The sequence below is a fragment of the Petromyzon marinus genome, chromosome 77 (genome assembly GCF_048934315.1).
Source record: "Petromyzon marinus isolate PM22_M1 ecotype Great Lakes invasive population chromosome 77, UKy_Petmar_22M1.pri1.0, whole genome shotgun sequence".
Lineage (NCBI taxonomy): Eukaryota > Metazoa > Chordata > Hyperoartia > Petromyzontiformes > Petromyzontidae > Petromyzon > Petromyzon marinus.
In genome coordinates this window covers 4,255,038-4,280,927 of record NC_133743.1, presented here as the reverse complement: position 1 = coordinate 4,280,927, position 25,890 = coordinate 4,255,038, and the positions used below count along the sequence as shown (strand labels likewise).

The window sequence follows — 25,890 nt, the reverse complement described above, 5'->3', positions numbered from 1 at the left end:
ACAGACCCACAGAGACCCACACAGACCCACAGCGACTCACAGAGACCCACACAGACCCACAGAGACCCACACAGACCCACAGAGACCCATACACTTAGAGACCCACACAGACCCACAGAGACCCACAGAGACCCCTACACTTAGAGACTCATACAGACCCACAGAGACCCACAGAGACCCATACAGACCCACAGAGACCCACAGAGACCCACACAGACCCACAGAGACCCCTACACTTAGAGACCCATACAGACCCACACAGACCCACAGAGACCCTCAGAGACCCACACAGACCCACAGAGACCCCTACACTTAGAGACCCATACCGACCCACAGAGACCCCTACACTTAGAGACCCATACAGACCCACAGAGACCCATACACTTAGAGACCCATACTAAAACTAAACTGTGTTCATGTTACCAGGTGGAGCTCTTTTTATCAGAAGAGACCTGGCCATCACAAATGACAGCAGTTCAACCAAAGAGGCTGACATCATCATCATCATCCATCATCACGTGGACATTCACAGCAGCAGACAAATACGCGCAGAGACGCCCATTCTCGATGATGACAGGAAACACGACTTGGAGTCGCAGTGCGATTCAAGAATTCATATTCATTTATTGTGAGCTGTATGTGCGTGCGTGTGAGTGTCTGTGCGTGTGTGTGCGTGACGCTACTGGGCAGTTGGAGGCAGTCACCCTCAAGCAACAACGGAAGGCAGAGGATTGACGCTCACAACAATGAGCGGAGCGCCAGGCGATTAAAATTCAGCAAGTTGGCACAGTAGGGGGGTACAGCTGGCAGCGAATGTACCAGTCATCTCAGTCAGTCAACCCATGGCACCTGCTGGGTCTGTCCCAAGACCTCCTCCCGTCAGCGAGCCTTCGACACTTCACGTGGCAGCCTCAAAGTGCACCTAGCCTGGCACAGGCGCCGTGGCGCCGTCACCGAATGGCGGCTATTGGTATTGGTGTGTGTATTAGCTGTGTGTGCGTGTGGGGAGCGGGAGCGTCGTATTTGCCCCAAGGGTCTGCTGCAGGCTACCCGGGGGATCTTTGTCTTTGCAGTCTCTGTTCCGTCTCGTGTGTTAACGTTGTGTAATCGCCATTGGCATGACGCGCCTAATTAGCATCTCATTTGCATGCACTGTGACGTCAGGGTCCCTCGAAATCATCCCCTGCAGCAGCTGCTCTGTCCACACCACCGCGAGCGGTTGCCCAGGAATTGACAAGTTGTGGTGGTTGTGGTGGTGGTGATGGTGGTGATGGTGGTTGTGGTGGTGGTGATGGTTGTGGTGATGGTGGTTGTGGTGGTGGTGATGGTGGTGGTGGTGGTTGTTGTGGTGATGGTGGTGATAGTGGTTGTGATGATTGTGGTGGTTGTGGTAATTGTGGTGGTTGTGGTGGTTGTGGTGGTGGTGGTTGTTGTGGTGATGGTGGTGATAGTGGTTGTGATGATTGTGGTGGTTGTGGTAATTGTGGTGGTTGTGGTGGTGGTTGTTGTGGTGATGGTGGTGATAGTGGTTGTGATGATTGTGGTGGTTGTGGTAATTGTGGTGGTTGTGGTGGTGGTTGTGATGGTGGTTGTGGTGATGATAGTGGTTGTGGTGGTTGTGGTGGTGGTGGTTATGGTTGTTGTGGTGATGGTGGTGATAGTGGTTGTGATGATTGTGGTGGTTGTGGTAATTGTGGTGGTTGTGGTGGTTGTGATGGTGGTTTTGGTGATGATAGTGGTTGTGGTGGTTGTGGTGGTGGTGGTCATGGTTGTTGTGGTGATGGTGGTGATAGTGGTTGTGATGATTGTGGTGGTTGTGGTAATTGTGGTGGTTGTGGTGGTGATAGTGGTTGTGGTGGTTGTGGTGGTGGTGGTCATGGTTGTTGTGGTGATGGTGGTGATAGTGGTTGTGATGATTGTGGTGGTTGTGGTAATTGTGGTGGTTGTGGTGATGGTGGTTGTGGTGATGATGGTTGTGGTGATGGTGGTGATAGTGGTTGTGATGGTTGTGGTGGTTGTGGTGGTGGTTGTGGTGGTGGTGGTTGTTGTGGTGATGGTGGTGATAGTGGTTGTGATGATTGTGGTGGTTGTGGTAATTGTGGTGGTTGTGGTGATGGTGGTGATGGTGGTTGTGATGATTGTGGTGGTTGTGGTGTAGGTTGTGTAGGTTGTGTAGGTTGTAGTGGTTGTGGTGTAGGTTGTGTAGGTTGTAGTAGTTGTGGTGGTTGTGGTGGTGGTTGTGGTTGTGGTGGTGGTTGTTGTGGTGATGGTGGTGATAGTGGTTGTGATGATTGTGGTGGTTGTGGTAATTGTGGTGGTTGTGGTAATTGTGGTGGTTGTGGTAATTGTGGTGGTTGTGGTGGTGGTGGTCATGGTTGTTGTGGTGATGGTGGTGATAGTGGTTGTGATGATTGTGGTGGTTGTGGTAATTGTGGTGGTTGTGGTGATGGTGGTGATGGTGGTTGTGGAGATGGTGGTTTAGGTGATGGTGGTTGTGTTGTGGTGATGGTGGTGATGGTGGTTGTGGTGATGATGGTTGTGGTGATGGTGGTTGTGAAGATGGTGGTTGTTACGACGGTGGTTGTGGTGGTTGTGTTGTGGTGATGGTGGTAGTGATGGTGGTTGTGGTGGTGATGGTTGTGGTCGCGGTGATGGTGGTTATGATGGTGGTTGTGGTGATGGTCGTTGTGGTGAGCTGCTGTGGTTGTGGTGATGGTGGTGATGGTGGTTGTGAAGATGGTGGTGGTGATGCTGGTTGTGATGATGGTGGTTGTGTTGTGGTGATGGTGATGGTGGTTATGATGGTGGTTGTGGTGGTGGTGATGGTGGTCGCTGTGATGGTGGTTATGATGGTGGTTGTGGTGATGGTCGTTGTGGTGAGCTGCTGTGGTTGTGGTGATGGTGGTTGTGAAGATGGTGGCGATGCTGGTTGTGATGATGGTGGCGATGCTGGTTGTGATGATGGTGGTTGTGGTGATGGTAGTGATGCAGGTTGTGATGATGGTGGTTGTGGTGATGGTAGTGATGGTAGATGTGTTGACGGTGGTGAGTGAGTGGTTGAGTGTGTGTGTGTATGAGTGAGTGCAGGTGAGTGAGTCTGGGTGAGTGAGTGTGTGGGTCAGTGAGTGTGTGGGTGAGTGTATTAGTGAGTGGGTGTGTGAGTGAGTGTGTGTATGAGTGAATGTGTGAGTGAGTGACTGTATGAGTAACTGTATGATTGACTGTGTGAGTGTGTGTGAGTGAGTGTATGAGTCAGTGAGTGCATGAGGGAGTGTGTGTATGAGTGACTGTGTGTGAGTGAGTGTATAAGTGAGTGACTGTGTGAGTGACTGTGTGAGTGAGTGTGTGTGTGAGTAAGTGGATAAGTGAGTGATTGTGTGAGTGACTGACTGTATGAGTGACTGTGTGAGTGTGTGTTTGAGTGAGTGTGTGAGTGTATGTATGAGTGAGTGTATGAGTGCGTGACTGTGTGAGTGACTGACTGTATGAGTGAGTGACTGTATGAGTGAGTGACTGTGTGAGTGACTGTGTGAGTGAGTGACTGTGTGAGTGAGTGAATGTAGGGGTGAGTGAGTGTATGAGTGAGTGTGTTAGTGAGTGTATGAGTGAGTGAGTGTATGAGTGAGTGAGTGTATCAGTGAGTGTATGAGTGAGTGAGTGTATGAGTGAGTGTATGAGTGAGTGACTGTATGAGTGAGTGACTGTATGAGTGAGTGACTGTATGAGTGACTGTGAGTGACTGAGTGTGCGTATAAGTGAGTGACTGTGACTGACTGACTGTATGAGTGACTGTGAGTGTGTGTAAAAGTATGTGAGCCTGTGAGTGTGTGGGTGAGTGTATGACTATGAGTGAGTGTGTGGGTGAGTGTGTGGGTGAGTGAGTGACTGTGTGTGTGTGGGTGAGTGAGTGTGTTGGTGAGTGAGTGACTGAGTGAGTGACTGGATAAGTGAGTGACTGAGTGAGTGACTGTGTGACTGAGTGAGTGACTGTATGAGTGAGTGACTGAGTGAGTGACTGTGTAAGTGTGTGTCGGTGAGTGTGTGTGAGTGAGTGAGTGACTGAGTGAGTGTGTGAGTGAGTGTGTGAGTGTGAGTGAGTGACTGTGTTGGTGAGTGACTGTGTGAGTGACTGTGTGAGTGAGTGTGTGAGTGGGTGAATGAGCGGGTGAGTGAGTGACTGTTTGAGTGGGTGAGTGACTGAGTGAGTGAGTGACTGTATGAGTGATTGTGTGAGTGACTGTGTGAGTGCGAGTGTGAGTGAGTGGGTGAGTGAGTGAATGACTGTGTGAGTGAGTGTGTGAGTGACTGTGTGAGTGACTGTGTGAGTTATTGCATGAGTGACTGTGTGGGTGAGTGTGTGAGTGAGTGAGTAACTGTATGAGTGAGTGACTGAGTGAGTGACTGTGTGAGTATTCGCTCGTCAGGGTGTACCGGACGGACTTTTTGTCTTGCACGAGGGTGCAGAGTGCCTCTGTGGCTTTACGGGGGGGGGGTGCTGATGTCCACTGAAAGGACATTTTTCTATCTCTATATACGTGCAGAGACTCCTCCTCCATTTACGAAAATTCGACTTACGACCTATCAGAGATATGAACAAACCTGTCACGGAATGGTCCAGTTCCCTGTTCGGACCGAGAGTCGTAAGTTAAACCTTCCTGCGCAATAGATGGCGGTAGTGGCATCTACATCTACAGAACGTGAAGAACCAGTGGCATCTACATCTGTAGAACGTGAAGAACCAGTGGCATCTACATCTGCAGAACATGAAGAACCAGTGGCATCTACATCTGCAGAACGTGAAGAACCAGTGGCATCTACATCTGCAGAACGTGAAGAACCAGTGGCATCTACATCTGCAGAACATGAAGAACCAGTGGCATCTACATCGACAGAACGTGAAGAACCAGTGGCATCTACAGAACGTGAAGAACCAGTGGCATCTACACCTGCAGAACGTGAAGAACCAGTGGCATCCACATCTGCAGAACGTTAAGAACCAGTGGCATCTACATCTGTAGAACGTGAAAAACCAGTGGCATCTACATCTACAGAACGTGAAGAACCATTGACATCTACATCTGTAGAACGTGAAGAACCATTGGCATCTACATCTGCAGAACGTGAAGAACCATTAGCATCTACATCTACAGAACGTGAAGAACCAGTGGCATTTACATCTGTAGAACGTGAAAAACCAGTGGCATCTACATCTGTAGAACGTGAAAAACCAGTGGCATCTACATCTGAAGAACGTGAAGAACCAGTGGCATCTACATCTACAGAACGTGAAGAACCAGTGGCATCTACATCTGCAGAACGCAAAGAACCATTGACATCTACATCTGTAGAACGTGAAGAACCATTGGCATCTCCATCTGCAGAACGTGAAGAACCATTAGCATCTCCATCTACAGAACGTGAAGAACCAGTGGCATCTACATCTGCAGAACGTTAAGAACCAGTGGCATCTACATCTGTAGAACGTGAAAAACCAGTGGCATCTACATCTGAAGAATGTGAAGAACCATTAGCATCTACATCTACAGAACGTGAAGAACCAGTGGCATCTACATCTGCAGAACGTTAAGAACCAGTGGCATCTACATCTGCAGAACGCGAAGAAGCAGTGGCATCTACATCTGCAAAAAAAAGGAACCAGTGGCATCTACTTTTACAAGAGATTCTACAACCTCTAAAGCCATCCCCCGTGTTTAGTGTACACGCCCGAACAAGGCGTTTGGCAGGCGTAAAGTTGGAATTAACGAACACAGACCTTCTGGGAACCTCTTTCTAAGTAGAGTCACCGTGTATTTAAGTTGAGTGGGAGACGAGAGTTGGGGGGCCTGGGTGGGAGATGAGATTGGGGGGCTTGGATGGGAGATGAGAGTGGGGGGCTCAAGTGGGAGACGAGAGTGGGGGGCTCAAGTGGGAGACGAGAGTGGGGGGCTCAGGTGGGAGACGAGAGTGGGGGGCTAAGGTGGGAGACGAGAGTGGGGGGCCTGCGTGGGAGATGAGACTGGGGGGCTCAGGTGAGATGGGGGAGGGGTGGGGCTGGTCAGGAGGATCTCCCTCCTTCACCGTCTCTGCCCAGGGCCCCCAGAGCCCGGAGTAGGGAATTCAGCTGCAAGAGAGACAGCACACACAGACACACACACACAGACACAGACACACAGACACACACACAGAGACACACACATACACAGACACATAGACACAGACACACAGACACACACAGACACACACACAGACACACACAGACACACACAGACACACACAGACACACACACAGACACACACAGACACACACACAAACACAGACAACACGCACAGACACACAGACACACACACAAACACAGACACAGACAACACACACAGACACACAGACAGACACAGACAACCCACACAGACACAGACACACAGACACACAGTGAAACACAGGCAGATACACACACACAGACACACACACAGATACACAGACACAACAACAACAACCGCCATTCGCCACTAAGTGGCGGTGACGTCACCACGACGCTTGTGCCAGGCAATGTGCACGTTAAGGCAACGTGAAGTGTGGAACGGCCGCTGGCATGAGGTCACGGGACAGACCCAGGTGCCATGGGTCGACTGACTGAGATGACTGAGATGACTGGCTGATGCACCACCTCTGCCCCCCACCTTGCCAACTTGCCGTGTTTAAGCCACCCGGCGCTCCGCTCGTTGTTTTGAGCGTCGCTCCTCTACCCTCCGTTGTTGCTGGAGGGCGACTGCCTCCAACTGCCCAGCAGCATCCTTCACGATCCTCCTCCACAGAGGCCGATGTGGACACCGCTGGTACCGGTCATCGGCAAGACCACTCAGCTCCACGTCCTCCTGTACCACATCACTCCATCTCTCTCTAGGCCGTGCCATGCCCGTTTAGCCCCCACGATCCGGTCAAACAAATGCCGTTAAGGCATGCGGTGGCTGGGCATGCGGGCTACATGACCCAGCCGATGCAGCCTTGCCTGCCAGGGGAGCTCACTGATGAGACTTTGTCCAGATTTTTCATGAATTTATGAGCTCCTGACACAATCGAGCCTGGTTCAACCCGGGATGGATCGTCGGCAGGCCAGCCTAAATGTTTCTAACCGGCAAAGATGTTCCACCAGAGGGGTCCACGTGAGCAGCAATCACCAGATAACCAGCATACGTAACATTGTTGACCAATAGGGAGGCATCCCTTGACCACACATGGGCATGGATCAGCCTCCTATTGTATGTTTACCAGATAGAAATTCCTCCGGTACAGCCATCACAGCCTTCACGAATGATCTGATCGAAAATATGGTAAAAATTGTGGGAGCCAGAGGACATCCCTGTCACACCCCAAAGTGAACAGGGAATGGCTCCGACTCCCAGCCACATAGGGCTACTGATAGTCTCATAGGCCTTGACCAGGTCAATAAAGCAGAGATGTAGGTCTTGTTGGAATTCCCTACACCTCTGCTGTAGCAGACGGACAGAAAATATGGCATCTGTGCAGGACCACCCTTTCCTGAAACCGCAATGGGGCTCTGCAAGCCTCTCCTCGGTGTGCCTGGCAAGACGATGTTGAAAAATTATTGCCAGGGCCTTTCCTGGCACACTGAGGAGTGAGATGCCCCTGTAGTTGTTACATTCTGTGCGGTCCCCCTTCTTAAAGAGTGGGAACACCAGGGCATCCTTCCTATCCTGCGGAACCCATTCAGTGGTCCAGACTGTTATTATGATGTCATATAGGGCAGTCTGCGCACAAACGCCACCCTCCCTCAGCATTTTGCTTTGGAGATCATCTCTGTCCGGTGCTTTTCCTGGTCTCAGACTCTGGATTGCCTTCTGCACTTCCTCAACTGATGGCAATTCAGCCAGCCACTGACAGGGGGTGACTACTTCTTCCAATATTTCAGGCACGGCAGCCTCAGCAGGGTCAACCCCACTTTGACCCATTATTTTTTCCAGGCCGAGGGATTTCCCCTCCCTAAAGACCTCACAAATGCTCAGCACATCTGCAAACCTATTCCTGGCAGTCGGAGATCGGATCATCGTTGTTTCCCTTAAGGATGGTATGGCGCTGCAATCGACTGTTTTGATGGAGCTATCGAGTGATTTGTGATCGTGGGTTATAGAAGCAGACTCCATCTCCTCAACAATCTGTGACCACCACCCATACCTGCAGCACCGCACAGCTCTCCGAACCTCCGAGCGACGGCTGCGATAAACCTCTGCATTCTCTGCCATGGGATGCTGTAGATGGTGGGAGTCAGCCTGTCGCTTTTTCTCAACTAGCTGGAACACCTCCTCTATCAGCCAGGGTCTCTGGGGAGGTTTGGACCATGCATCCAAAGCAGCCATTGCAGTTGCATGAGCCACAGCCCTAAACCTCGCCCATTTCCCCTTAGTATCAGGAGGGGGGGGGGGGACGATGCCAACTCCAGCTGCAAGCGATGATGACATTCTCGCTTGCAACTTTAATCAACTTGTTGAAACCAGGCCGCTGTGGGTTTGAATGGAGTCCTGGATGTACACCCACCACCGGAGTGGAAGAATGGCAGGCGCATCTTCCAGATGACAAGTCGGAAGGTCAGCTCCACGGTTGGTCCCAGTGTCAAGGACATGGGCCCACATCTGCATCCATGATGTTGTGTGGATGCGCCGATGCCAGAACAGCATGTTGGTAATTACAAGCCCTTGGGCTGCACAGAAGTCTAGGAGCCTCCTACCATTGTTATTGAGCTGATCTGGCCCATGCCTTCCAGGTGCCAGTGTCATGACCCACTCGGGCATTGAAGTTACCCAACAAGATTACTCTTTTCTGAGGGGCCACTTTAGCTAGCACCTGTGACAGGAGGTCATAGAAAGCATCTGACTCATCGGCCTTGCCTGCATCATTCCACTGATGTTCATCTTCGTTGGGGGACGAGCTCACAGTAGCCTAGGTCTTCCAACTTCCCACACCTCATTGCCACGTTTCCACGCCCCCTTCATAATTTTGTTCAGAATAAGAGCCACTCGCTGTTGTTTGGCAGTCCCCTGCCCCAAGTAGAGAACTGTCCACCTCTCATGGTGACTGGAGCCAGAACCGATTCACCAGACCTCCTGAATGTCACAGAGATCTAGGCAGTACCAGTCCAGCTTCCAACAGAGGAGTGGCAGCTTCTCCTCCGCAGTGAGCGTTCGGATATTCCACGAGGCCACCCGCAGTGGCTCCTCCGAATGGGGTTTGGGCAGGAGACATTACAGACGCCTGTCCCCCCGGGGTCTCCGGCACAAGCTTAGTTAGGGCAGCGGTGTCGAAAATGGCCTCGATATGTGTCTGTGTGTGTATTTGGGTGTCTGTGTGGGAAGCAGTGACGTAGCCCCAGTGGCCAGAGTTCGATTCCCGCTCACGGACACCAACAGCAGTAAAAGCGATTATTTTAACAGGTTCTGAGCCTCCCCTACGTCGACTCAGCCTCAAATGAGTACCTGGGTGCGAGGGTATGCAGTAAACATCGCCACTGGGGGCGGCCGGGTGTGGTGCTGGCCACCCACCCCCTCTGTGTGTGCCACAGTGCCGGTAACCTTCATAGGTGCTCGCCAATAGCACTTGCCCCTACATCCCTGCTAGAGGCTACCTGGGGGAGCTTTGTCTGTGTGTATATCATTGGTGGTTGCTATAACTCGCTACTAAAAGCACTTGCCCATACATCCCTGCTAGAGGCTACCTGGGGGAGCTTTGTCTGTGTGTATATCATTGGTGGCTGCAATAACTCGCTACTAAAAGCACTTGCCCATACATGCCTGCTAGAGGCTACCTGGGGGAGCTTTGTCTGTGTGTATATCATTGGTGGCTGCTATAACTCGCTACTAAAAGCACTTGCCCATACATGCCTGCTAGAGGCTACCTGGGGGAGCTTTGTCTGTGTGTATATCATTGGTGGCTGCTATAACTCGCTACTAAAAGCACTTGCCCATACATGCCTGCTAGAGGCTACCTGGGGGAGCTTTGTCTGTGTGTATATCATTGGTGGCTGCTATAACTCGCTACTAAAAGCACTTGCCCATACATCCCTGCTAGAGGCTACCTGGGCGATCTCTGTCCCTCCTTGGTGGGGTGCAACGGTCAGCGGCGAACTGCGCCATGCCGGGTTCGACCTCCGCTCACCCCGTTGAGTGGTGCTCACCTGGCGAACGGCGGCGGGTGAGGAGTTCCACTCCGCCGGTGAGGAGTCTCCATCGGAGGCGTCCAGCTCCTCCCGGTCCCTCCAGGCTCCTCCGGCGTCCTCCTCCCCGGCGGCCGCCCACTCGGTATCGGCGGAGCTCTTTTTGCCCATGATGTGGCCTGAGGGTTGTTGACGACACACGCCGGTGTTGGGGCGGGGGGGGGAGGGGGGGGTGTCAGTCCCGTGAGCGGAATGGAGATACGCGGGACAGACAGGTGGGACAGGCAGGTGGGACAGGGAGGTGGGACAGGGAGGTGGGACAGGCAGGTGGGACAGACAGGTGGGACAGGCAGGTGGGACAGGCAGGTGGGACAGGGAGGTGGGACAGGGAGGTGGGACAGGCAGGTGGGACAGGCAGGTGGGACAGACAGGTGGGACAGGCAGGTGGGACAGGCAGGTGGGACAGGCAGGTGGGACAGGGAGGTGGGACAGGGAGGTGGGACAGGCAGGTGGGACAGGCAGGTGGGACAGACAGGTGGGACAGGCAGGTGGGACAGGCAGGTGGGACAGACAGGTGGGACAGGCAGGTGGGACAGGCAGGTGGGACAGGGAGGTGGGACAGACAGGTGGGACAGGCAGGTGGGACAGACAGGTGGGACAGGGAGGTGGGACAGGCAGGTGGGACAGGCAGGTGGGACAGGGAGGTGGGACAGGCAGGCGGGACAGACAGGTGGGACAGGCAGGTGGGACAGACAGGTGGGACAGACAGGTGGGACAGGCAGGTGGGACAGGCAAGTGGGACAGACAGGTGGGACAGGCAGGTGGGACAGGGAGGTGGAACAGGCAGGTGGGACAGGCAGGTGGGACAGACAGGTGGGACAGACAGGTGGGACAGGGAGGTGGGACAGGCAGGTGGGACAGGGAGGTGGGACAGGCAGGTGGGACAAGTAGGTGGGACAGACAGGTGGGACAGACAGGTGGGACAGGCAGGTGGGACAGGGAGGTGGGACAGACAGGTGGGACAGGCAGGTGGGACAGACAGGTGGGACAGGCAGGTGGGACAGGCAGGTGGGACAGGCAGGTGGGACAGGCAGGTGGAACGGATAGAGGGGCCTGAATGGGTGCTACATGGGCTGGAGAAGAGATGGACTGAGGGTTGAGTGTGTGGGCGAGTGGCACGGGCTCAAGAAGAGATGGAGCTGATGCGGTACGGGAGCATGCGGAGCTGAGTGGACTTGCCAGTCACCGGTACCCATGGTGTTAGGATCGGCCTTTCCGCAGGAGGAGGCTCGTGAAGGACGCTGCTACTGAGCAGTTGGAGGCAGGCACACTCCAGCATCCAGCATGATGGTAGTAGTGATGATGCATGCCAGGTGCTACAGGCTGTGTGTGTGTTGCAAAAAAACAACCCCCTACCTCCTCAATGGTGCCGCACGGTATCGCTATGGAGGCTGTGAGCAATGCCATGTATGAGAAGGCCGATTCCAATCGGCTGTTCCCCTCATGCAATTGTAGCCACCACAGCGGCCAACGGGGGCTCTGGACGGGTGCGAGGGGCTGGTAACCCCTCCACCTTCAATTTACTTACCACGAGACCACGTAAAAAATATATATCTAGGTAAGGGGTCATGATGCTGGCACCTGTGCTGGAGTGATTGGAAGGCATGGGCCAGATCAGATCAATAATAACGGTACGAGGCTGATAGACTTCGGTGCAGCCAATGGACTTGTAATTACGAACACGCTGTCCCGGCATTGGTGCATCCACACAACATCGTGGATGCGTGCCGGGTCCAAGCAAGAACATCTGCCGGACTACATAGTGACGGAGCAGCGGATGCAGGCCCATGTCCTTGACACCAGGACCTACCGTGGAGCTGATCTGCCCACTGACCATCGACTTGTCATCTGTAACATGCATCTGCCATTCTTCCAATCCGGTGGTGGGTGTACATCCAGGACCCCATTGAACCCCACAGCGACCTGCTTTCAACTAGCTGAAGAAAGTTGCAAGCGAAAATTTCATCATCGCTTGCAGTTGGGGCTGACAGCGTCCCGCCCCCCACTCCTCCTGATGTCAAGGGTAAATGGGCGAGGTTTAGGACTGTGGCTCATGCAGCTGCAATGTCCGCTTTGGGAACACGATCCAGACCTCACCAGAGACCCTGACTGATAGAGGAGGTGTTCAGGCTGGCTTGAAAAAAGCAACAGGTCCACTCCCACCCTCTACAGCATCACACATCAGAGAATCAGGAGGTTTACCGAAGCCTTTGCTCGGAGGTTCGGAGAGCCATGCGGCGCTGCAAGGATTGGTGGTAGTCGCGGGTTGCTGAGGAAATGGAGTCTGCCTCAATAGCCCATGATCACAAATCACTCTTTAACTCCATCAAAAAAGTAATTACAGTGCCACACCTATTTCCATCATTAGGGGAAAAAACGGTGATCAAATCTCTGAGGTCTTGGTTGGGGGGGGGGGGGGGAATCCCTCAACCTGGAAACATCATGGGGCAAATTGGGGATGACCTTGCTGAGGCTGCAGTGCCGCAAATGTTAGAAGTAGTCACCCTCTGTGAGTGTCTGGCTGAGGTGCCATCTGTTGAGGAAGTACAAAAGGCGATCCACAGTCTGAGACCAGGAAAACTGCTGGGCAGAGATTATGTCCCAAGATAATTGCTGAGACAGGGTGGCGTTTGTGTGCACTGCCCTATAGCGACATCATTATCACATTCTGGACCGCTTGATGAGTTCCACAGGATTGTAAGGATGCCTTGGTGGTCCCCTGCCTTAAGAAAGGGGACCGCACAGACTGTAACAACTACAGGGGCATCTCCCTCCACAGTGTGCCAGGAAAGATCCTAGCAAGGATTATTCAACATCGCCTTGCCAGGCACGCTGAAGAGAGGCTTACGGAGCCCCAATGTGGTTTCAAGCCATGGCGGTCCGGCACAGATGCAGCAGACGTGTAGGTAATTCCAACAAGACCTACACTTCTGCTTTAGTGACCTGGTCAAGGCCTATGACACTATCAATAAGCCTGTGCTCTGGTTTGTTCCTCGTGCTTTCGAAGTCCCTGAGAGTCTCCTCACAATCATGAAGGACCTTCATGATGGTGGGAAGACCCTGGTAAAACTACGTGGCCAGGAGTCAGAGCCATTTCCTGTTCACCTTGGGGTGTGACAGGGATGTCGTCTGGCTTCCACATTAATATCATCTTTGACTACGTAGTTCGAGAAGTTTTACATGGTTGTACAAAAGGAATTTCAATCTGGTATAGACACATTGGGAGGCTGATCGATGCCCGGGTGTGGAGGGATGGCTCCCTATTGGTCAACCATATTACGTATGCTAATGAGCTGGTGATTGTTGCTCACTCAGAGGAGTTGCTGGTGCTCCTGCTGAACCTGGAGCGTGCGACTAAGAGGTGGGGCCTTATGTGCCACCAAACACTTCACCGCCACAGCTCCCAATTGGTGGGGCAGTTGTGGAGAGAGTGGAGAGTTTCCCATACCTGGACAGTGTGCTTATGACCGGCTCCAGTTTAACAGCAGAGGTCTCACTCCGAATCAGTCGAGCGGCAATATATTTTCATCGGTTGCGTAACACTGTGCGAAAGCTACCTTGTCTGTCGCTCCGCACTAAGCTTCAGGTCTTCTCGGCCACGGTCATTCCCTCCCTTCTCTACGCTTGCGAAACGTGGACCCCCCGAATGGAACATCTTCGCCGGTTAGAAACATTTAGGCTAGCCTGCCTAGGATTCATCCTGGGTTTAACCAGGCTGGATTTTGTGAGGAGCTCACAAATCTTTGAAAGATCTGGGCAAGGTCCCATCGGTGAGCTCCTCCGGCAGGCAAGGCTGCGTTCGCTGGGTCATGTAGCCCGCATGCCGAGCCACCACATGCCGAAACAGCTTTTGTTCGGCCGGATCGAGTGGGCTAAACGGGCGCGGCACGGGCTAGAGGAGAGATGGAGTGATGTGGTACAGGAGGACGTGAAGCTGAGTGGACTTGCCGATGACTGGTACCAGCGGTGTCAAGATCGGCCTCTGTGGAGGAGGCTCGTGAAGGACACTACTGGGCAGTTGGAGGCAGTCGCCCTCATAGCAACAACGGAGGGCGGAGGAGCGACGCTCACAACAACGAGCGGAGCACCGGGTGGCTAAAGCACAGCAGGTTGGCACAGTAGGGGGCACAGGTGGTGCACCAGTCAGTCATCTCCGTCAGTCGACCCGTGGCACCTGGGTCTGCCCCGTGACCTCCTGCCCGCGGGCGTTCGACACTTCACGTGGCCTCAAGGTGCACATGGCCTGGCACTAGCGTCGTGGTGACGTCACCGCCACTTAGTGGCGAATGGCGGTTGTTGTTGTTGTTGAGAGTTTGTGTGTATATGTGTGTGAGAGTGTGTGTCAAGGCTGTAATTATAATATTCAAATATACTCAAAATGTCCCCCCCCCAATATATTGCTATAAAAATAAATATTTGCTTTGCCATGTAAATGAAAACAACAAATTGCTAAACCTTGGCCACAATATCCTGACGTCTTCATATAAATCATTGCATAGATTTCTGTTTATATGATTGTGGTTATGGTTGTACTTTATTCATCCCTAATCTCTGCGATTACATACAATGAATCAAGAAATGTAAAAAAAGTAAAAACAGAGCAATGTAATCCAATACACGATTATACATTATTGTAAAAAATTAAGAAAAAGTCCATTCCATGTGTTAGTGATTTTTTTTATATTTAGGCAGGATATGAGTTTTCAAATTTCGATATTTTTCTGGGTTGGGACCCCCAGATACCGTGGAAGATTTGGTCCCCCTCAATGTTGACTCCATGGCTACGGCCTTGGTGTGTGTATGTGTGTGAGAGTGTGTGTGTGTATATGTGTGTGTGTGTATATATGTATGAGTGTGTATGTATGAGTGTGTGTATATGTATGAGTGTGTGTATATGTGTGTGTATATGTGTGCGTGTGTGCCTCACCCACTGCCCACTGGTTTCGGGGTTGGATCCTCCCAGCTGGGCAGCCTCTGGCGTCCGTGCGACTCCCGCAGGGCCCTCCCCGAGCTGCCGTGGAAGCCCCAGGGAGGGCCGAGCCACAGCCACGAGAAGCAGCAGCAGCAGCGGGAGGTGGAGAAGGCGGCTCGCAGTGCGACACCGCGGGGAGGCCATGGGGAGAGCGAGGCGGTGGTGGTGGTGGAGGAGGTAGTGGAGATGGTGGTGGAGATGGAGGTGGTGGAGGAGGTGGTGGAGATGGAGGAGGTGGTGGAGGAGGTGGTGGCGATGGAGGAGGTGGTGGTGGAGATGGAGAAGGTGGTGGTGGTGGTGGTGGAGATGGAGGAGGTGGCAGCCCGGGTTGGGACTCGAACTGGGGCGAGTGGAGATATGGAGGCACCACCACGAGACTGGCTCTGAGCACTGCCTCCACTGCTGCTGCTCCTCGCTAAGCGCCTTTTATAGCGCGCCTGGGCACCCACCAGCCCCCACCCTCACCCACCACCAGCCCCCAACCCCCAACCCTAACCCGCCCCCCATCCCCCCCCTACCAGCCCCACCTCCCGCGTGATATCCGAGCCTCCCCCCCCGCCCCCCGTGGCTTGAGTCACGGAGGGCGGCGGCCTGGGTTCGACTCCCGGCCCGGGTGCCACTCCCCCCTCTGCAACTGCTGTATGGGTGGAGAGTTGATTCTGTCCCTGTTCTGCCGAGAGAGTGTGAGTGAGTGTGAGTGAGTGTGGGTGAGTGTGGGTGAGTGTGAGAGTGAGTGTGAAAGTGACAACAACCCACTACTTCGTTGGTGGTGCTGGACGGTAACTCTGTGGTCAGCGGTGCCATGGGGGGATGTACAATTTCAATTGGCCATGGCCCCTCATGGCGTTTGTAGCCACCACAGCGGCCAAAGAGGGATCTGGACGAGTGCGAGGTGCTGGTAACCCCTGCACCTTCAACCGAAGTACCTCGAAACCACAAACAAAATATCCAGCTAAACTTTCTCCGGAGGCCCCAGGGGGACAGGCGTCGATGGCGTCTCCTGGCCAACCCCATTTGGTGGAGCCAGGAGACTGAACCCGCACTCTCGGGGTTCCTCCAGAAACAGCAAAACGCCACTGCAGTTGGTCACACGGAATGTTCGAACGCTCACTGCGGAGGAGAGGTTGCAATTCATCCGTCGGGAGCTGGACCAGTAGCGCCTTGATCTCTGCGGTTTTCAGGAAGTCCGGTGGTCCGGTTCTGGCTCCAGTCACTATGAGGGGTGGACAGTCCTCTATTCGGGGCAGGCGACTGTCAACATAATGAAGGGGGCTTGGGAGCGTGGCAGTGAGGTGTGGGAAGTTGTGAACCCAGGCTACTGTGGCTTGTCTCCCGATCAACAGGCATGGAATGGTGATGGTGACTGCTTATGCCCCCACCGAAGATGAAGATCAGTGGCGTGATACAGGCAAGGCCGATGAGTCAGATAACCTCCTGTCCCAGGTGCTAGCTAAACTGGCCCCTCGGGATAGAGTCATCTTGTTAGGTGACTTTAATATCCGAATGTGTCATGACGCTGGCACCTGGGCTGGCGTGATTGGAAGGCATGGGTCACATCAGCTCAGTAACAACGATAGGGAGGCTGCTAGACTTTTGTGCAGTCGATGGACGTGAAATCACCAACACGCTGTTCTGGCGTGTTGGTGATTAAACGGGCGCGGCACGGGCTCGAGAAGAGATGGAGTGATGCCATACAAGAGGATGTGGAACTGAGTGGACCTGCCGATGGCCGGTACCAGCAGTGTCAAGATTGGCCTCTATACAGGAGGAGTCTCATGAAGGACGCTACTGGTGCATCTGCCATTCATCTCAGTCATTCAACCTATGGCACCTGGGTCTGTCCCATAACCTTCTGCCAGCGAGCCTTCAACACTTCACGTGGAATTCGCGGTGCACCTAGCCTGGCATAAGTGCCGTGGTGATGTCACCGTAAAATTCTTAGGGAACGGCAGATGTTGTTGTTGAGAGTAAGAATGTGTAGTTCAAGTGTTAGTGAGTGTGAGTGAGTGAGAGTCTTCTTCTTTCGTATGACTAATGTACATGCAGAGCAAACGACAACAAATATCACATTCAGGTGGTCAAGCTCAGACAAACCACGTTAGGAGCAAGCGGAGTAGTAGTGAATCATCATCATCATCATCATTGTTGCTGTGATGTCTCCATATCTGTGGATAGGGGGCATTGCGTCGGTTTCCATACATTATTGATACATGCACAGCACCTCCGACTTGCACGGTTGACTACATATGGTGCGAAATAAGTTTAACGTGCGTTACATCACGTACGTTACACGTCGTACGGTCTCTGTTCTGGATGACGCACAGTGGCACGGCTACTGCTATTGAAGACCGAAACAGGAGGAGGGTGGCTGGCAGCTTTCAAGAAATCCAGGGGGGGGGGGAGGGGAGGGGGGGGTTATATTTTTGAGACGTCTTTCTCGTCGTCATGCTGTACTGGGGGGCTCTTGGAGCCGCGAGCATGTCGAGCCGTGCGGAGTTCGAGGAAACATCCCAGGAAGGTTGCCCTCTCTCTTGAGCCTCGGTGGGTCTCCCGCCTCTACATTTAGATGGCGAGGATGCGTTGATGGGCCCACGCTGCGGTAAGTGTGGCCCTGAACAGGACCCCTTTGGTGTTGTGAGCGGGAGGCCCCTTTCAAGGCGTTCGATCGCTGCCGGGTCGACGGCATCAGTTCGTGACGAGCGGGTTAATGGTGGAGGCCACGGGAAGGTTGTCGTCTTCTCCACCCACACCGGTGGCCGTTGAAGTCACCTACGTATAGGGCTGGGGATTGGTGCACTTGAGGTCGCTGGCTTTGGCCATTTTGAATGAGGGGGACCTTGTAAACACGTTGGTGATGTGCACTCTCACTCTCTAACACTCTCTCTCACACTCTCTCATGGTCTCACTCCGACACTGCCTCTCTCTCTCTCTCTCTCGCACTCTCACTCTTTCTCTCTTACACGCTCTCTAACACTCTCACTCGCTCGCTCGAACTCTCACTCTCCCTCAAATGTACAAGTCCACCCATAGCCAAGACGCTGCGGGTGACCTCCAGTGGACGTTGATGCACTGGACGTTGCAATCGGCCCGTGCGGCCCAGCCAAAATCTCCCCGGGGGTACCAGACCTGTGCGCTTTCCGCGGTGCCAGGGAGGATCTGCCCCACCAGTGCTTGCGCTGCCAGTGGCTCAAACCCAATGTCCCGCCTTCTGGAGACCATTTTTAGGAGCATGGATGTGCCCTTCTACGGCAGCCGCTTCGTATATGGCTAACAAGCGCCACGATTTCACCAACTTCGCCTGCGCCCAGGCAAAGGTTGCAGTGCACGAGACAGGGAAAAAGATGCTGCAAGGTGAAACTGATGGCTGCTCTCTGGTGCCACTGTTCAGAGGCCTGCTCCGGCCTGGAGCACGACGCGTTCCGCTCAAATGCCATGGAAGCTTGGACGCCAGGGGGGAGGGGGGGGGGGTGGACATGGCCCTCTGCACCGACGCAAACGGCACCCTCCATTTCACCTTCTAAGAGGCCGTCCATTAATTACGTCACGCGATTTTGGACGATTTTTGACCCCCCCCCCCCCCCCCCAGTCGTCAAATATGACGTCACAAAGCTCTGCCCCTCCCCCCCCCCAAAAAAATAAATATAAAAAATTATTCTAATTGCTTTAAACTATTGTCATTGTAGTGCGTATTTAATGTGGCGCTGCACTCTGATGTTGTAGGAGAAAACATTTATCAAAAAGTCTATTTAATTAAGTAGAACGTGTTGTCTATATTTATTTAAAGTTGCGCATTTTGATGTGACGTCACATTTCTCAACCCCCCCCCCCTCGTCACACATCGTCACAAATGTCTGACCCCCCCCCCCCCCACCTAGGTGCGTGACGTCATTTACGGATGGCCCGAACGCGCTCCGCTTGTCGGGCGTGGCGTGCGCGACGACGACCACCACCACCACCACCACGGGACGGGTGGGGGGCTAGGGGCACGGGCGGCGTCACGTGCCACGTGACGAGCGAACGTGCAAGCTGCACTGTGCCACGTGTTGCATCGAAATCTTCCTCCAGTGCTGTTGCTGTCTACGCAATAAAAGTGGTTTCAAGGTCAAGGACTCACACCCACTCACTCAGACTCACACTCCCTTCTCACTCTCACTCTCTCTCACTCTCTCTCTAACATCTCTCCACTCTCTCTAAACACTCTCACTCCCTTCTCACTCTCTCACACTCTCACACTCTCTAACACTCTCACACCCTCTCACTCCGACTCACACTCCCTTCTCACTCTCACACCTCACACTCCTCTCTAACACTCTCTCACTCCCTTCTCACTCTCTCACACTCTCACACTCTCTCACTCTCTAACACTCTCACTCCCTTCTCACTCTCTCACACTCTCTCTCTAACACTCTCTCACTCCGACTCACACTCCCTTCTCACTCTCACTCTCTCACACTCTCTCTCTAACACTCTCTCACTCCCTTCCTCACTCTCTCACACTCTCACACTCTCACTCTCTAACACTCTCACTCTCTCACACTCTCACTCTCTAACACTCTCACTCCCTTCTCACTCTCTCACACTCTCTCTCTAACACTCTCTCACTCCGACTCCACTCCCTTCTCACTCTCACTCTCTCACACTCTCTCTCTAACACTCTCTCACTCCCTTCTCACTCTCTCACACTCTCACACTCTCACTCTCTAACACTCTCACTCCCTTCTCACTCTCTCACACTCTCACTCTCTAACACTCTCACTCCCTTCTCACTCTCTCACACTCTCACTCTCTAACACTCTCACTCCCTTCTCACTCTCTCACACTCTCTCTCTAACACTCTCTCACTCCGACTCACACTCCTTCTCACTCTCACTCTCTCACACTCTCTCTCTAACACTCTCTCACTCCCTTCTCACTCTCTCCACTCTCACACTCTCACTCTCTAACACTCTCACTCCCTTCTCACTCTCTCACACTCTCACTCTCTAACACTCTCACTCCCTTCTCACTCTCTCACACTCTCTCTCTAACACTCTCTCACTCCGACTCACACTCCCTTCTCACTCTCACTCTCTCACACTCTCTCTCTAACACTCTCTACTCCCTTCTCACTCTCTCACACTCTCACACTCTCACTCTCTAACACTCTCACTCCCTCTCACCTCTCACAACTCTCACTCTCTAACACTCTCACTCCCTTCTCACTCTCTCACACTCTCTCTCTAACACTCTCTCACTCCCTTCTCACTCTCTCACACTCTCACACTCTCACTCTCTAACACTCTCACTCCCTTCTCACTCTCTCACACTCTCACTCTCTAACACTCTCACTCCCTTCTCACTCTCTCACACTCTCACTCTCTCACACTCTCACTCTCTAACACTCTCACTCCCTTCTCACTCTCTCACACTCCCTTCTCACTCTCACTCTCTCACACTCTCACTCTCTCTCTAACACTCTGACTCCCTTCTCACTCTCTCACACTCTCACTCTCTAACACTCTCACTCCCTTCTCACTCTCTCACACTCTCACTCTCTCACACTCTCACTCTCTAACACTCTCACTCCCTTCTCACTCTCTCACACTCCCTTCTCACTCTCACTCTCTCACACTCTCACTCTCTCTCTAACACTCTGACTCCCTTCTCACTCTCTCACACTCTCACTCTCTAACACTCTCACTCCCTTCTCACTCTCTCACACTCTCACTCTCTAACACTCTCACTCCCTTCTCACTCTCTCACACTCCCTTCTCACTCTCACTCTCTCACACTCTCACTCTCTCTCTAACACTCTGACTCCCTTCTCACTCTCTCACACTCTCTCTCTCTCTCTAACACTCTCTCTCCCTTCTCACTCTCTCACACTCTCACTCTCTAACACTCTCACTCCCTTTCTTCTCTCACACTCCCTTCTCACTCTCACTCTCTCACACTCTCACTCTCTCTCTAACACTCTGACTCCCTTCTCACTCTCTCACACTCTCACTCTCTAACACTCTCACTCCCTTCTCACTCTCACTCTCTCACACTCTCACACTCTCTCTAACACTCTCACACTCTCTCACTCCGACTCACACTCGCTCTCTCACTCTCACTCACTCACACTCCCTTCTCACTCTCTCACACTCTCACTCTCTAACACTCTCACACTCTCTCACTCTGACACACACTTTCTCTCTCACACTCTCACTCTCTAACACTCTCACTCTCTCACACTCTCTCACACTCTCTCACTCTCACTCCCTTCTCACTCTCTCACACTCTCACACTCTCTAACACTCTCACACTCTCTCACTCCGACTCACACTCCCTTCTCACTCTCACTCTCTCACACTCTCACTCTCTAACACTCTCACTCCCTTCTCACTCTCTCAGACTCTCACACTCTCTCTAACACCTCACTCCCTTCTCACTCTCTTACACTCTCACTCTCTAACACTCTCACTCCCTTCTCACTCTCACTCTCTCAGACTCTCACACTCTCTCTAACACTCTCACACTCTCTCACTCCGACTCACACTCTCTCTCTCACTCTCACTCACTCACACTCCCTTCTCAATCCCACTCTCTCACACTCTCACACTCTCTCTAACACTCTCACTCTCTCACACTCTCTCACTCCGACTCACACTCCCTTCTCACTCTCACTCTCTCACACTCTCACTCTCTAACACTCTCACTCCCTTCTCACTCTCACTCTCTCAGACTCTCACACTCTCTCTAACACTCTCACTCCCTTCTCACTCTCACTCTCTCAGACTCTCACACTCTCTCTAACACTCTCACTCCCTTCTCACTCTCTCACACTCTCACTCTCTAACACTCTCACTCCCCTTCTCACTCTCACTCTCTCAGACTCTCACACTCTCTCTAACACTCTCACACTCTCTCACTCCGACTCACACTCTCTCTCTCAATCTCACTCACTCACACTCCCTTCTCAATCCCACTCTCTCACACTCTCACACTCTCTCTAACACTCTCACCCTCTCACACTCTCTCACTCCGACTCACACTCCCTTCTCACTCTCTCTCACTCTCTCACACTCTCTCACACTCTCGCTCCGACTCACAACTTCCTTCTCACTCTCTCACACTCTCACTCTCTCACACTCTCACTCTCTAACACTCTCACTCCGACTCACACTCTCTCTCACACTCTCTAACACTCACACTCTCACTCCGACTCACACTCTCTCCCTCTCTCACTCCGACTCACACTCTCTCACACTCACACTCCCTCACACTCACTCTCATTCTATAACACTCACACTCTCTCCAACACTCTCACTTACACCCTCTCACACCCTCACTCTGACTCACACTCTCACTCACTCTCATTATATAACACTCTCACTCTCTCTAACACTCTCACTCTCACACTCTCACTCTGACTCACACTCTCTCACACTCACTCTCATTCTATAACACTCACACTCTCTCTAACACTCTCACTCTGACTCACACTCTCACTCTGACTCACACTCTCTCACTCTGACTCACTCTCATTCTATAACACTCACATTCTCTCTAACACTCTCACTCTGACTCACACTCTCTCACACTCACTCTCATTCTATAACACTCTCACTCTCTCTAACACTCTCACTCTCTCACACTCTGACTCACACTCTCACTCACTCTCATTCTATAACACTCACACTCTCTCTAACACTCTCACGCTCACACTCTCACTCCGACTCACACTCACTCTCATTCTATAACACTCACACTCTACACTCACACTCTCACTCACTCTCTCTCACACTCTCACTCTGACTCACACTCTCTCACACTCACTCTCATTCTATAACACTCACACTCTCTGTAACACTCTCACTCACACTCTCTATAACACTCTCACTCTGACTCACACTCTCTCACACTCTCACTCTGACTCACTCCGACTCACACTCACTCTCATTATATAACACTCACACTCTCTGTAACACTCTCACTCTCACACTCTCTAACACTCTCACTCACACCCTCTCACACCCTCACTCTGACTCACACTCTCACTCACACTCACTCTCATTCTATAACCACTCACACTCTCTCTAACACTCTCACTCACACTCTCTTTAACACTCTCACTCTCACACTCTGACTCACACTCATTCTATAACACTCACACTCTCTCTAACACTCTCACTCACACTCTCTGTAACACTCTCACTCACACTCTCTCACACCCTCACTCTGACTGACACTCTCACTCACACTCACTCTCATTCTATAACACTCACACTCTCTCTAACACTCTCACCCTCACACTCTCTCACTCTGACTCACACTCTCTCACTCCGACTCACTCTCATTCTATAACACTCACACTCTACACTCACACCCTCACTCACACTCTCACTCTGACTCACACTCTCTCACACTCTCACTCTGACTCACTCCGACTCACACTCACTCTCATTCTATAACACTCACACTCTACACTCACACCTCACTCACACTCTCACTCTGACTCACACTCTCTCACACTCTCACTCTGACTCACTCGACTCACACTCACTCTCATTCTATAACACTCACACTCTCTCTAACACTCTCACTCTCACACTCTCACTCTGACTCACACTCATTCTATAACACTCACACTCTCTGTAACACTCTCACTCACACTCTCTCACACTCTCACTCTGACTCACACTCTCACTCACACTCACTCTCATTCTATAACACTCACACTCTCTCACTCTCACACTCTCACTCTGATCACACTCTCACTCACACTCATTCTATAACACTCACACTCTACACTCACACTTTCACTCACACTCTCACTCTGACTCACACTCTCTCACACTCTCACTCTGACTCACTCCGACTCACACTCACTCTCATTCTATAACACTCACACTCTCTCTAACACTCTCACTCTCACACTCTCACTCTGACTCACACTCATTCTATAACACTCACACTCTCTGTAACACTCTCACTCACACTCTCTCACACTCTCACTCTGACTCACACTCTCACTCACACTCACTCTCATTCTATAACACTCACACTCTCTCACTCTCACACTCTCACTCTGATCACACTCTCACTCACACTCATTCTATAACACTCACACTCTCTCTAACACTCTCACTCACACTCTCTCTAACACTCTCACTCTGACTCACTCTCTCACACTCACTCTCATTCTATAACACTCACACTCTCATTCTCTCACACCCTCACTCTGACTGACACTCTCACTCACTCTCATTCTATAACACTCACACTCTCTCTAACACTCTCACTCTGACTCACACTCTCACTCAAACTCACTCTCATTCTATAACACTCACACTCTACACTCACACTCTCACTCACTCTCTCTCACACTCTCACTCTGACTCACACTCTCTCTCCCACTCACTCTCATTCTAAAACACTCACACTCTCTCTAACACACTCACTCACACTCTCTCACACTCTCACTCTGACTCACTCTCCCTCCCACTCGCACTCTCTCACACTCTCTAACACTCTCACTCCGACTCACACTCCCTTCTCACTCTCACTGCCTAACACTCACACTCTCTCACACTCCCTTGAGTCAGAATGTGTGAGAGTGTGAGAGTGAGGGAGAGAGTGCTGTAAGCCGTACGCATGAGATTGTGTTTGGGCAGAGGTAACTCCACACTCCCTATCTCACTCCCTCTCAATCTCTCTCCCCAATCATCATAATCGGCGCGGAGAGAGGGCGAGAGAGGGAGATCGTTTATCTCTCTCTTCGCTTATCTCCCCCACCGCTTTCGGTTTCGGAGAGTCAGGAAACAACGTCGAACCGGTAACCGATTCCAAGTTACCCACTCTTCACCCCACCAACCCTCCGCTCAGACTGCTGCACGGTGAGTTGGTAGGTGAGTGGATCAGTGAGTGGGCGAGTGGGTGGGTAGGTGGGTGAGTTGAGTGGGTTGGTGAGTGAGTGAATGGGTAGATGAGTCAGTGGATGAGTGAGTGAGTGGGTGAGTTAGTGAGTGGGTGAGTGGGTGGGTAAGTCGTTGAATGAGTGGGTGGGTGAGTGGGTGAGTGAGTGGATGAATGAGTGGTGGGTGGGTGAATGGGTGGGTGAGTGGGTGGGTGAGTGGGTAGGTGGGTGGATGAGTGAGTGGGTGGGTGGGTGAGTGGATGAGTGAGTGGGTTGGTGATTGAGTGGGTGAGTAAGTGATTGAGTGAGTGAGTGGGTGAGTTAGTGGGTGAGTGAGTGAGTGGGTAAGTGTGTGAGTGAGTGGGTGAGTAGGTGGGTGAGTAAGTCGTTGAATGAGTGGGTGAGTGAGTGGGTGAGTCAGTGGATGAGTGAGTGAGTGGGTGAGTGAGTGGATACATTAAGTGAGTGGGTGAATGAGTGGGTGAGTGAGTGGGTAGGTGGGTGAGTGAGTGTGTGTGTGGGTGAGTGGGTGGGTGGGTGAGTGGGTGGATGGGTGGGTAAGTGGGTGAGTGAGTGAAAAGTGAGTCGGTGGGTGAATGGGTGAGCGGGTGGGTTGGTGAGTGAATGAGTGGATAGATGAGTCAGTGGATGAGTGAGTGAGTGGGTGAGTTAGTGGGTGAGTGAGTGGGTAAGTGTGTGAGTGAGGTGGGTGAGTGGGTGGGTGAGTAAAGTCGTTGAATGAGTGGGTAGGTGAGTGAGTGAGCAAATGAGTGAGTGGGTGAGTGCGTGGGTGAGTTGGTGGGTGAGTCAGGTGGGTT

At 52.3% G+C, this 25,890-nt stretch overlaps 1 protein-coding gene across 1 annotated transcript; it reads right to left on the bottom strand.

Annotated features, from left to right (window-relative positions):
- Positions 1-599: 599 nt before the first annotated feature.
- On the bottom strand, positions 600-18,411 carry LOC142907335 (uncharacterized). The gene is made up of 5 exons (XM_076056751.1): positions 18,314-18,411; positions 16,304-16,443; positions 15,148-15,652; positions 10,182-10,339; positions 600-6,121 (listed from the first exon to the last, which is right to left on the bottom strand). The coding sequence occupies exons 1-5, from the start codon at positions 18,409-18,411 to the stop codon at positions 6,075-6,077; spliced, it is 948 nt and encodes a 315-aa protein (XP_075912866.1). The 3' UTR covers positions 600-6,074.
- Positions 18,412-25,890: the final 7,479 nt, after the last annotated feature.